The sequence below is a fragment of the Mercurialis annua genome, linkage group LG7, assembly GCF_937616625.2.
Source record: "Mercurialis annua linkage group LG7, ddMerAnnu1.2, whole genome shotgun sequence".
In the NCBI taxonomy this organism is placed as follows: domain Eukaryota; kingdom Viridiplantae; phylum Streptophyta; class Magnoliopsida; order Malpighiales; family Euphorbiaceae; genus Mercurialis; species Mercurialis annua.
The window spans coordinates 49,400,143-49,413,269 of NC_065576.1; the positions used below are offsets into that span (position 1 = coordinate 49,400,143).

General features: G+C 35.4%; 3 protein-coding genes across 6 annotated transcripts; 2 read left to right on the forward strand and 1 right to left on the reverse strand.

Annotated features, from left to right (window-relative positions):
* Positions 1-642: 642 nt before the first annotated feature.
* Positions 643-4,479, forward strand: LOC126657415 (cysteine-rich receptor-like protein kinase 3). The gene is made up of 7 exons (XM_050352092.2): positions 643-1,921; positions 2,593-2,706; positions 2,792-2,931; positions 3,019-3,229; positions 3,318-3,552; positions 3,626-3,770; positions 3,906-4,479. Exons 1-7 carry the CDS (start codon positions 1,144-1,146, stop codon positions 4,227-4,229), a joined length of 1,947 nt encoding a protein of 648 aa, XP_050208049.1. The 5' UTR covers positions 643-1,143; the 3' UTR covers positions 4,230-4,479.
* Positions 4,480-4,844: 365 nt separating this feature from the next.
* Positions 4,845-10,079, forward strand: LOC126655517 (cysteine-rich receptor-like protein kinase 2). 3 transcript variants are annotated; one of them, XM_050349735.2, is made up of 9 exons: positions 4,845-5,176; positions 6,178-6,410; positions 6,574-7,384; positions 7,684-7,797; positions 7,968-8,107; positions 8,321-8,531; positions 8,643-8,877; positions 9,270-9,420; positions 9,540-10,079. In XM_050349735.2, the coding sequence occupies exons 3-9, from the start codon at positions 6,622-6,624 to the stop codon at positions 9,876-9,878; spliced, it is 1,953 nt and encodes a 650-aa protein (XP_050205692.1). In that variant the 5' UTR covers positions 4,845-5,176; positions 6,178-6,410; positions 6,574-6,621; the 3' UTR covers positions 9,879-10,079. The 3 variants fall into 3 exon arrangements, with proteins under 3 accessions (XP_050205692.1, XP_050205693.1, XP_050205691.1); XM_050349736.2 differs by having other exon boundaries at positions 6,233-6,410; XM_050349734.2 differs by lacking the exon at positions 6,178-6,410.
* On the reverse strand, positions 10,040-12,580 carry LOC126655519 (2-phytyl-1,4-beta-naphthoquinone methyltransferase, chloroplastic). Of its 2 annotated transcripts, XM_050349737.2 has the most exons (8): positions 12,419-12,576; positions 12,274-12,338; positions 12,091-12,181; positions 11,444-11,532; positions 11,099-11,232; positions 10,952-11,013; positions 10,547-10,646; positions 10,040-10,346 (listed from the first exon to the last, which is right to left on the reverse strand). In XM_050349737.2, exons 1-8 carry the CDS (start codon positions 12,521-12,523, stop codon positions 10,246-10,248), a joined length of 747 nt encoding a protein of 248 aa, XP_050205694.1. In that variant the 5' UTR covers positions 12,524-12,576; the 3' UTR covers positions 10,040-10,245. The 2 variants fall into 2 exon arrangements, with proteins under 2 accessions (XP_050205694.1, XP_050205695.1); XM_050349738.2 differs by lacking the exons at positions 10,040-10,346; positions 10,547-10,646 and adding an exon at positions 10,653-10,738 and having other exon boundaries at positions 12,419-12,580.
* Positions 12,581-13,127: the final 547 nt, after the last annotated feature.

The window sequence follows — 13,127 nt, forward strand, 5'->3', positions numbered from 1 at the left end:
AATGGACTAATCGAAACATGCAAAAGAGGATGCGATGAGGATGTCTGTAGATTGAGTGGGGAAGAATGTTACGGATAGAGAAAATTCTCGCACCGCAACGAGGTTACTTTTTTTAGTTCTCTAGATTATTCTTCTTAAATCTCTCAACAAGGCTCTCCGTATGAATTTGGAAGACTCCCTCCCCAAGCGACTTTGGAATTCTCCGGAATTTCCTCCTTAAATCTAAAAATATAATAGAACTATCTAGAGTTGTGTAAATAGATGATAGGAGTAGAATATTTTATAGGTAGATTAGGAACCATGAGATTAAATAAATCTAGGTCATTTATTGAGGAGATGGAGGAGTATAAATAGCCTCACACTATCATTTGTAAAATATTTTAGGTGGATTCATGTGTAATCTTTGCTTTCATCAAGCAATAGCAGTTTTCACATTTTTAACCATCTTACAATCTTTACTTCCGCTTAAATTGTGTACAGACTTCGAAAGATGCTTACTAGTAACTTATTCGAAAAAAGTTCATTAGTACTGTATGGATCTTTAGTTAGAAAATCAAAGTCCGTGACACAATGTTCGTGAAAGATGAGCTCGTTATTTTGAACTCAATGCCCTGCCTACTTTGGTAATAATTGGAGAAGATGGATAGACTTCAAATCAAAATGTAGCTGAACTTATTGCAGGTCATGGCATTGTAGCCTACCCATTTACACGAGAGAAGCTTATATGAGAATCGAAATTCTGAGTCTTTAAAGTCAAGTCTACGCCCAACATTAAACGTTGAAAGTCAAAGCAAATAGATCAAACTGAAAACGCAACTATTAACCCTACCCAACAACCTCATCTTGACTCTCTTAGTCCCACATCCAAACTTCACATGTCGTCTTCTTCTGTTGTCATCAATCATCCTGTAACAAAACCAACTTTGATCCACATTTTCATGGCTTCTTTTTTGTTTTCTTGGTATCCAAACAAACCTTCTTAACTCCATTCACTGCTTAAAACGCGTCAAGATCATGCTTTTTAACTATTCTTGGTCAACTCTTCTTAAATGATCCATTAAATTTGCAAAACCATAATTCATGTCCTTTTAATTTAATTTTCTCCCTTTTCTGTTTGGTTTCCAAGAAAACAGTCAGGGAAAAATGAACCCTTTCACCACTTACTGTTATTTACTAAGTTTTCTTGTTTCTTGCATGGTGAAACTCTCTGTTTCCGATCCAAGAGCGACAGAGGCAGCTTTAGTATGCACAAACAGAACAGCAACTGTACCAAACAGGCAAATTTTCATAGCAAATTTTCTAGCGACAATGGATTCTGTAACTCCGTTAATCGTTAGACAACGATATGGAGCAGTAATTAACGGTACTGGTAACAACACTGTTTATACATACGGTGAGTGCATGAAAGATCTTGATCAAACAGATTGCAATCTTTGTATTGCTCAATGCAAAACTCAAATTTTAAGATGCTTACCGTTCCAATTAGGTAGAAGAGGAGGGAGACTGTTTTATGATGGATGTTTTTTAAGGTATGATGATTATAATTTCTTTAATGAAACCCTAGGCGGTCCGAACGACCGGACTGTGTGTGCTAGTGGGGATTTTAAGGGTGGAGACAGGACTGTTTTTAGTGATAATGCTATGGAGTTAGTGAGAAATTTGAGTGTTGAAGCTTTGAAAAATGATGGGTTTTTTGTTGGGTTGATGAATAAAGGGAATGTTTCTGTTTATGGATTGGCTCAATGTTGGGAATTGGTGAATAGTAGAGGGTGTGAGAGTTGTTTAGATAATGCTGTGTCGAAAATCGGTAATTGTACTCCGAAAGAAGAGGGAAGGGTGATGAATGCTGGCTGTTACTTGAGGTATTCTACTCACAAGTTTTATAACAATTCTAGCCCTTCAAATGTTGTAGATGATGGAGGTGAGTTTGGTACTCTTGAATCTTGATCTTCATTTGATATGCAAAATGATTTTATATGTTCATATCGTCGTCCGTTAATTTTGTGAATTGAGATAATTATATTCAGAATCTTTGGACTACTTATGTTGGTTTATTGATTAGTCCATGTAAGAAAGAAACTTCGTAATGGTTTTGGATATGATTATCACAACTTGCTAATTTGATGGATCAGATAGTTCAAGTTTTAATCATTTTGCCTTTAATGTATTGTTTACAAACTAGTTTATCTATGGTAGAGATAATAAAACCATAGTCCGAGTTGCATCAGGTTGAACTTCTGGGTTGATTAGTTATTTTTTATATGATATCAGTGCTTCTCTGATCAAAAGATTTGGAGTTGATTAGTTAATCATGTTTCGAGTTGAATGGATATTCGTGTGCAGACTATTTACCGCGGAAATGGAAATTCTCAAACATTAAATAGCAAAAATATGTTTTTTCATAAGAATATGTTATAAATATAGAGTGTTAGAGTGTTAGAACTGTTCCGGAGACGGAAACCCGGAAATGAAATACCAAACTTTAGGATTCGATAAGTTTCTGTGTATATAGCAGTGTCGAATGTGTTTGAACTTTTGGGTTGAATGGTTATTTGACGATATTAATGAATTTTTTGGTTATTTGGCTGGCAGGAAGCAGTCACTTGGCCGTTATACTGGCTTCTGTATCTTCATCAGTAGCTGTTGTATTCATTATCACATCACTTTATTTCTTTATGAATAAGAGAATTGCAGAAAAAAGGAGACGTAAGTATAATTTAGTGAGTGCTTAGAAATTATATATTCTAATCTCAGGGATTAATTTAAAGTTTGATGTGCTAACTTGTCTCAGAAAGGAAGGAATTTGGTGCTTTACTAAGAATTGTGAACAACTCAAAGCTCAATTTTACATATGAATCTCTCGAGAAGGCCACAAATTACTTTCACCTTTCTAATAAACTTGGTCAAGGAGGATCTGGTTCTGTTTACAAGGTAAGATAATCTCTGTCCGAACAATTTCATTTCTTTACGACGGGATCACGGACTTAGTTCATCGTTTGTTTTCAACTGTCCGATCAGGGCATATTGCTGGATGGAAAAGTTGTTGCTATAAAGAGACTCTTATTCAATACAAGACAATGGGTGGATCATTTCTTTAATGAAGTCAATTTGATTAGTGGAATTGAGCATAAAAATCTAGTGAAGTTGCTCGGTTGCAGCATTACAGGCCCGGAAAGCCTTCTGGTCTATGAATACGTACCGAATCAAAGTCTTCATGATTATTTTTCTGGTAGAATTAAGTTCTTCCTCTGAAGTTTTACTTAACATTTCATTTCATGTATTTTTCGTCGATGAAATTTTCTGTTATTTTCGTTCAGCTGCAAAGAATGTTCAGCCATTAACGTGGGAAATGAGGTATGCGATCATATTAGGCACTGCTGAGGGATTGGCTTATCTTCATGAAGAATCCGAGTTGAGAATAATACATAGAGATATTAAATTAAGCAATGTGTTACTTGACGTGGATTTTACGCCAAAGATTGCTGATTTTGGACTTGCAAGATTATTTCCTGAAGATAAAACTCACATCAGCACTGCAATTGCCGGCACATTGTAAGTCCAAGCATGTTCTGTAATTAGTCTTTTTATGTCTATTATATTCTCTAAATGTTGTCTGCTGCTGTAGAGGTTACATGGCACCAGAATACATTGTCCGAGGCAAACTAACGGAGAAGGCAGACGTTTACAGTTTTGGAGTTCTTCTGATAGAAGTCGTTAGCGGAAAGAAGAACAATTCTTTTGTTCAAGATTCAGGTTCTATCTTGCAAATGGTAATTCTTTTCCCTGAATTGTATCAGATTTGCACATTATGTCCCTACCAGTACAGTCTATGGAGTTTAGCGTTTAGGGTTTTTGTTTGTTTAATTATTAGATTTCTTACCATTTCTTTATGTTGCTGAAAAAAGGTCTGGAACCTATATGGAACTGATAGCCTGTGTGAAGCAGTCGATACAAGTTTATCCAGCAATTTTGATGAAGAGGAAGCATGGCGGACCCTTCAAATAGGCTTACTTTGTGTGCAAGCTTCTGCTGAACTGCGTCCGGCAATGTCAATAGTTGTCAAAATGCTAGCTGGAAATCATGAAATTCCTCAGCCAACGCAACCGCCTTTTCTCAATCTTAGTACTGGCAATAATTCCGAGATCAAACCATTTTCCGGTTCTCATCCTGATTCTTACTGTGAGTCTTCAGGAAATAACATGACACACAGCTGGATTGAGCCTAGATGAACTCATTGCATGGACTAATTGAGATGTACCGCTTATTCGGGTCGCGATGAGCTGGTTCAAGTTTTGATTGACTAGAAATAGAGCTGTTAATAGTGATCCTTTTGTTAATATCACAGTTAGACATAATAGCATAACATTTCTTCTGCTGCTAATATATTAATATTTTCTTGATTCTTTTGTAAAAAACTATAAAAACAGTCATGATTCTTGCATTGCAGTCTAATAAAAGAGTAGAGAGTGTTTCTTGTTATCTGAAAGTAAATTGCTAAAAAAGGTTGGAGTTTTTATTTTTAAATAACCCTTAATTTTTGTAGTTTGGTTTATACTTTATACTAAAACTTATTAAAAATTTAAAATGTAAATCAAACTGAATTAAGAAATCAATTTTTAATAATTATATTTTTACGCACTCCATGTCATAGCTGATGTAAAGGTACATTCGAATGAAAAATTTAAATTAATTATATTTTAAAATGATCATGACAAGAAAATGATAGTACAAGAATAAAATAATAAAGGAAATAATATCTAGTCTTGGAAGAAAAATAAAATCATTTAAAAATCTTTAAATCGGAAGGCATAAAATGTGTACTTTATTTTTGATTTAGAAAGATTGGTAGAAAAACTGGTTAAACAAGAAAAATAAATAATAAAGTAGTCGTCTCCAACCTGCCACCGAAGACTATACGGGCTGGAGCAAGTTTGTTCCAACCGCGTGTTTCCCATTTAAAAATGACTTCCCTGCTCGTTGAATCTTTGCTTTTGAATTCTTTATTTTCTTTCAACCCCCAGAAAGTTCCAATCTTCACTTTTTGACTTGTATCAACTTTTCTCTGTATTTTATACCCTTTTTCTGTTACTCTCAATTCTGCTTCAAATACACAGCTTCATATCAGTATTGCTCTTCGCAGTTTCATGGGTATTTCCATTATCAAATGTACAAAAAGGTATGAACTCAACTCTCATCTTAAGCTTTCTTGATCCTGCTGCTATTTATTTTTCTTTTCTTAATTTGGTTCAACTTCAAAAAAAAGGTATCATCCAATGATCTTCTCTTCTTATTGTGCATTACTTTTCATCTCAACTGTAAAGTTATTAATTAGTGACTTGCATTATAAGAGCGACCGTAAAAGATCCACGTAGCACCGGACATTTCATTCAATCAACATCTCCCGTTTCGAGAACATGTCTGAGGCTTTACGTTTTGGATACGAAACTTCATTTTTTACATAGGAAACTTTAAAATAACACTGTGTGTCTGTGACCAAGTGTTCTGTTTTCCCGTATCTGTGTCCGTGTTCACTAGTAAAAGATTATAGAAAGTGATTAAAGAAACTCCATTTTGGTAAATTTAAGCTTGTGTCTATGGTGGTGGCAGTTTGATTAGTTCTACAATTAAAAGAGACAGTCTGGTTTTAACATCTAAGTTTTAGTTCGGTAATATTAGAATCATGTTGATAATAAATGGAACTGTTCATGGGGTCGTTGAAATAACAATTTGCTTAACAAATACCGTAATATGAGGTGGGTGGTGGCTGAGTGTGGGCACCACTTGGTCCCATATGAGTGTTGGATAATTAATTAAAGGAGTCGTTTTTTTGTGCTGTGTTGGCTGAATTTGTGTGGGGTGAGAGAAAAAGGTGGAAGATTTTTCAGAAGTTGATGAGTATGAACATCTTCAATTCTAAATTTCTACAACTTCTTTCATATGGCCCACTGGTATTTGTTATTGTTGGACCTTTTAGTTCATTGCTTTTCAAATTGTCAATTTTTGGGGCTGCATTGCTTCCCCATTTAATTATATCCTTTCCAAATATTGTTATCTTGCATTTATTTTCTTAGTTCATTCTTCATATTTGTAAGCAATATAGTCATTTGATTTCAATTAGAATCCAAGAATTGAACTTGATAAATTAGTGCTTAGGTGTACTTTTTGTGTCATTGCCAGCCAAAATGTGGAAAATGAGATGATTACTGAAAGTTCATAACTGGGTTCTATGTAGCACGGAAATGGAAATGTTGGAATGGGAAAGATGCCGAAACGGAAAAGAGTGAAACGACATTATAAACCTCTATCAGAATAGGTTATAAAAACAGCATTTTGGAGTTTCGGAAGTGTTTTCAGAGACAAAAATGAAACGCCGACGTAGGATTAGAGAAGTTTCTGTGCAACATAGCTTGGTATTCTCAGTAATCTTTTTCTCGAATTGTGCATCTCAAGCTGATAGTAAAATTTTGTCCATCATTTTTTTCACTTGTAATTCTTTGTTTTTGATTTTATTTTATCTTTAACCACCAACATTTTAATGGTTTTGACCACTTCTGTTTCTAACAAAATGAACAGGCAGCCTCTTAACTAAAACCACACTCTCAGTACAAGCTAACCATAAATATGAGGAAAGCATTCCAATTAGTCTACTACCAATGCTTTTGCTTCTGCATTCTTCAACTTTTACTAATAAATGAAAGAGTTGTGGGGGATCCAAGGGCAGAACAAGTGAATGTTTCATGCGGTCACCAACTTGAGCATAATTCAACAATCTATGTTCCAAATTTTGTTGCAACAATGGAAAACATCAGTGATCAGATGCGTGCTTCAGGGTTCGGAGTAGCAGTTACAGGTTCGGGACCTGATATAAACTACGGCCTTGCTCAATGTTACGGAGATCTCTCTTTGCTCGACTGTGTATTATGCTACGCTGAGGCACGTACAGTTCTACCACAATGCTATCCGTATACTGGGGGTCGCATTTTTCTCGACGGTTGCTTCATGAGATCTGAAAACTACAGCTTTTATGAGGAGTATAAAGGACCTGGAGATCATGCTGTGTGTGGAAATGCAACAAGGAAGAGTTCATCATTTACGGAGTCGGTTAGGCGGGCTCTCTCGAGTACAGTTTTAAGTGCACCGAGTAATAAAGGCTATGGACGTGTGCAAGTCGCGGTTCCAGGGTCAAACGAATCAGCTTACGTGTTGGCTAATTGTTGGAATACATTGAACGCGAGCTCGTGCAGCTTATGCTTGGAGAATGCTACTGCATCTGTATCGGGATGTTTGCCTTGGTCGGAGGGGAGGGCATTGAATACTGGGTGTTTTATGAGGTACTCGGATAGGGATTTTCTCAATCCAGAGACAAGAAATGGACGATCGGAAGGTAAAGTAATCAGATTTTCTCACGACGAAAAGTTGATACATTGAGTACGGTTTTAACCTATGTTGCACGGAAATTTGTCCAATCATACGTTTTAATACTTCGTTTCCATTTTTAAAAACGCTTCTGAAACTCCAAAAATTTATATATTCTTATAAAAATTATTGGTGCGCTTCTATTCTTATTTCCGTGTAAACAATTAGGTGTTTGATGTAAGGCGAAATATGTGTCTCAGTGTCTGTGGTGGAGTTAAATTTCTATATGTTGGTACATTAGCCTAATTTTAGTATAATGAATTGCAGGGAGCATAATAGTGATAGTCATTTCTGTTATCAGCTCACTAGTGGTTTTAGCAGTTGGAGCAACTACAGGAGTTTATATGTGGAAGCGCAGATATATACAGAAGAAACGAAGAGGTAATGAAAATTTGTGTTATTTACATAAAATTAGGGAAGGCAAGCGGGATTTTACGCACAAACTTGCTGGAGTCATCAGCATTCTTTTCTTCCGATGTAGTTTCCAAAGATTAGGTGTTTACTGTTAGTTATCTGATCAGTGATGGAATGCTAATGTCTTGTTCATACAGGTTCAAATGATGCACAAAAATTAGTCAAAACTCTTCATGACAGTAGCTTGAACTTTAAGTACTCTACACTTGAGAAGGCTACAGAATCTTTTGCCGATGCAAACAAGATTGGACAGGGAGGATTTGGATCGGTATACAAGGTACTTTTTCTACTTTGTTTCACCTTTCTGTACCTAAAGAATCATCATAAGTAGAGGTATGCAAAAACCGAACTAAATCGAATAATCTGCCAATAAATTCAAAAAAATCAAAATTTTGGTTCGGTTTGATTGGCTGAAACCGAATGCACAACCCTAATCATAAGCACTTGCGGATTAGTCTGAATTATTTGAAATCTCCTATACATCTTACAGGGTGTTCTGTCCGACGGAAGAGAAATTGCAGTGAAGAGACTATTCTTCAACAACAGACATAGAGCAGCAGATTTCTACAATGAAGTTAATATGATAAGCAGTGTGGAACACAAAAATCTGGTCAGGTTACTGGGTTGTAGTTGTTCTGGACCTGAAAGTCTCCTTGTTTATGAATTCCTGCCCAACACAAGTCTCGACAGATTCATCTTAGGTAAAAAAAACATTAGATTTTTAAGCTTATTTTCGAACATGTCATACGGTGTTTGATACCGAATTCGAGCTGCATTTTGATGATGTTTTCAGTAACATATAAATGTGACAGATAAGAACAAAGGCAAAGCATTGACGTGGGAGAAAAGAAATGATATCATTATTGGCACAGCAGAAGGTTTGGTTTACCTGCATGAGAACTCCAAGATCAGGATCATTCACAGAGACATAAAGGCCAGTAATATCTTATTGGATTCGAGATTCCGTGCTAAAATTGCTGATTTTGGCTTGGCTAGGTCTTTCCAAGAAGATAAGAGTCATATCAGCACTGCTATTGCAGGAACACTGTGAGTATTATTATTTTTCCGCCGTTATGGGTAATTTATGAAAATCTAAGGACTCGAAAAATTCAAATACCTTGTTTTTATCAATTCTAACTAAAACTTCTAATTTTATTTGTTATAGCATGATTTGAAATAATTTATTTCAAGTGTATTGAAGTTCGTCTAATTGATTTAAGTGAATTTAATTTAGCTTACGGGACAATAACTAGCAGAATCACATAAATAGTTCAAATGACTGAACTTGGTTTACAGTTGTGACAAATCTTATATTAGGTTAAAATTGACAAATTGAAAAGTTTGATTAGAATTAAAAAAAAAACGAAAAATATTTAGAAATTTTTGAATTCGTAGTTCTTTTATGAAATGTCATGACATTCAAATATATAAATCTGCAGGGGCTACATGGCTCCAGAGTACTTGGCTCATGGTCAGCTAACAGAAAAGGTTGATGTCTACAGCTTTGGTGTGCTTCTGTTAGAGATTGTCACAGGCAAGCAAAATAACAGAAGCAAAGGCTCAGAATACTCCGACAGCCTAGTCACGCTCGTAAGTTTCACAAATTCATCGCTTTGAAAAAAAAATTCGTCTCTTTTTCCTGTTTATAAATCATCTTAAGAATGAAAAGCTACTGAACTTGCTTACTTATATTATCTTCTGTGGAAAAGACTTGGAAGCAATTTCAGGCAGGAATCGTGGAAGAGCTTTATGATCCGAATCTTATGTTGCACAACCACCACAACATTAATGTGAAGAACGATGTTTACAGAGTAGTACATATCGGACTTCTATGTACACAAGAAATTCCATCACTACGACCGACAATGGCGAAGGCGCTACAGATGCTCACGACAGAGGAAAACCTTCCTGCACCAAGTAATCCACCGTTCATAGATGAAAGAACCATGGAACTTACTGATACATGTGAGGACCCATGGCGCCCGCTTAATGCTGGTCATTCAGCATCAATTGCAACTGTCGCGGACAGTTCCTTTTATCCGAGATGAGCTGAAGAGAGCTAATACTTTGCAAAACCAGAGAAACATCTCCGGTTAGCATCACCTGACTTGAACTGCAGGTCATATACGCAATCGAGAACATGTAGATAGCAATTGAGTGTACCCAATGCCAATTATAAAATGTTTACGATGAAATCGCATGCTGTAAATTGATCAATCAATGGAAAATTTTGAGATTATAATAATGAATCTCAGCTTGTCTGAGACTCAGATAAACTGCGATATTATATTTTCTCATTATCTCACAATAAATGTGGATGTAACTTCAAAGAAAAACTTGAAAACAAATTAGAAAGCTTTTAGGTCACCGTTAATATAGAAAATGAAACCCAGAAGAATGATAGGCTTCGGTCATCTAACGAGTGGCGACAAGATTCCCCATTAAGCCTCCGCCGATCACGTAATGTCTGGCAGTAGAAAATCCTGCTTCCAAAGCAAGTTCCTCCAACTCTTTCCCTGTATCAAAAGCAGATAAAAATAATTGCATCATATGCTCTTGTAACTGTTTTGGCAAAGATTGGTTAAAGAGGATTATCTAGCAAAAATGTAATTGAGGTGAATTGTTAATAGAACACGGGCCTTACTGGCATTCCACCTTTTATTATTTGGAAGCATAGACACCAACATATGTACAAGAAGCTAGAGCAAAAAAACACCTGTTAAAAATTCCTTGATTGAGCTCTTCAAGTACTCATAGTCCTCTGCAAGGCCATAACCAGATGCCACAGGAACAACAACATTGTCGATCATCCATTCCTTTAGATAAGAAACGTTTAAAGAATTGAGTTTGTACTGCCTTCGAGAAAAGATAGATATGGGACTCTAAAGCCTGCTGATAATCTAATCAACTGACAAATACAAATTTGAAAAACAAGTTTCTAGTCATATACAGGACAGGACAGTATCATTAAACTGATGTTTACTACTAATCAACATTAGGACATTTTTCAAGCAAAGAAGTCATTACATAATACATATCATATGAACAAAGTGTCAGACTGTCAGTTCAAACGTGAAAAGCGGAAAATAAGACAAAGCCATTTTATTTCATAACCAAATACCTGAAATGAAGCAACAAATGGCTGCGTGCTCTTATTGAAATCAAGGACAGATACTTTTGCACCTGTACACAAAAGCAAGGACGAGAAAATTTATCAAGCCAACACTTTGTTAGATATTTATTCGGGCTGAGGAATTGAAAGCAAGACCTGGTTTGAGGACTCGATACATCTCCAGCATGGCCCGGTATTTATCTATCACATTCCGTAGTCCATAACCCATTGTAACCGCGTCAAATTGATATTCAGAAAATGGCAAGTTGGTTGCATCACCCTCAACCCAACTGCAATTAGTTAAGTGAACAAATCTTAGTCTTAGCAGATGAAGCTACGGATATTAGAGCTATAATAATTGGCATTCATATATGTAAAAAATGGAACGAACATCTGGTCATGATTTTTTTTTTCTCATTCCCTACACTGTAAACCCTCACCACCACACCCCCCCCCCCCCCCCCCCCAACCACCACCTAATTGGTATATACCAATGCTCACTCTATGTTTTTGTAGCAGTCCCTTGCACGCAACTTTTGCCGAGATGAAGCAATTAACAGCTGCTCCTTAGAGAAATCAAGACCAGTCACCTACAAATTATTAAAAAATGTTTAAGACAAAGCTACAAATATTACACTATAGCTAGCATATAGAGTAGTAGACTATGTTGCACAGAAATATTTTAAATTTTACATTTTCGAAAATGCTATTGAAACTCTGAAATTCTATGTCTATAGAGTATAATCTATTATTATTAAATATACGGTTTCGCCGTTTCCATTTCGGCAATTTTCGGTAAAATGTTTCCATTTCCATGCTACACATATGTTGTAGGAGCTTTAGCCTAACTCATGAATTGACACATTCTACTACAGCATTGCATGAAGCAATTGAAGCACAGCTAATTGAATAACACCAACACCACAGGTTCCAAACAGACTCTATCCATTCACTCCAAAATCCACCAATCCAAATCACTAGAACAACACTCATAACTTAATTTCATAACTTCTACACTCCAATTATCATTTCTAAGGAAAATTAAATGACAATTTTCACTTGTATCATCTTAGAACTTCACAGGAACCAGAAAACACAACTGTTGATTAAAATTGCAGATCAAGAAAGTAGCAAGAAAACAACTTTACCTTGCCATTGGAGCCAACTTTCTCAGACAAGAGAAATGCAATATCCCCACTTCCACAGCACAAGTCCAACACATTATCTCCCATTTTAGCACTATTAAATTCCAATTCTTGCAAATTAAAATCACATTTAGAAGCTAAGAAAAACAACATTTTCAAGAAAAAACAAGGACAAGAAAATGTTACCCAGTCCAAGACACAGCCATACGTTTCCAAATCCGATGTTGGCCCAAACTCAACACATCATTCAACTGTATTTTTACAAAATCCAAAACATATGTAAACAAAAAAGGGACATTAAAAACATATTAACTAAAACCAAGACACTTACATTATCATAAACAGGAGCAATCCGGTTAAACAAAGCCTGCCGTTCGTTACTGCATTGAATTGGTCTGTGTCTGAAAGAGCAAATACTGAGGTGAAGACAGGCCATTGTTGCTCAAAACCAGAGAAGGAGGAGAAAATAACAAAACTATATAAAAAAACGGAAGGCCTAATTACTTAAAAAAAACCCACCTTGAAAAAAATTTCCGTTTATACCCTGACCTAGTAAAAAGTTCATTTGTACCTTTTTTTAATTTTTCGTTTTCAACTGTACCCCAAAATTTTATTTTTTGACAATTTAATTAATTAAAGGATGAAAATATTAAAAATAATTAAATAGAAAGGTTATATCATCTTTTTATTTATTTAAAAAAATACAAATAAGTTAAAATATGAAGGATTATTTTAAGCTTTTTCTAGATAAAAAAATTCAATTTTGTACTTTAGGGTAGAGTTGAAAACAAAAAATCAAAAAAAGGGTACAAATGAACTTTTTCCTAGGTCATGGTATAAACGAAAAAATATTATAAAGTGAATTTTTTTAAGTAATTAAGCCAAAACGGAATAATATAACAAAAATGTTAAGTCATCTCTATTATTACATCACCACCTAAAAAAGTTAAAACTTTATATTTTATACCTTTGTAATGAGAATGCAACACATGCCACACCCAAAACAAATAAAAAAAAGTCAAAAACGCGTCAGAATGGGT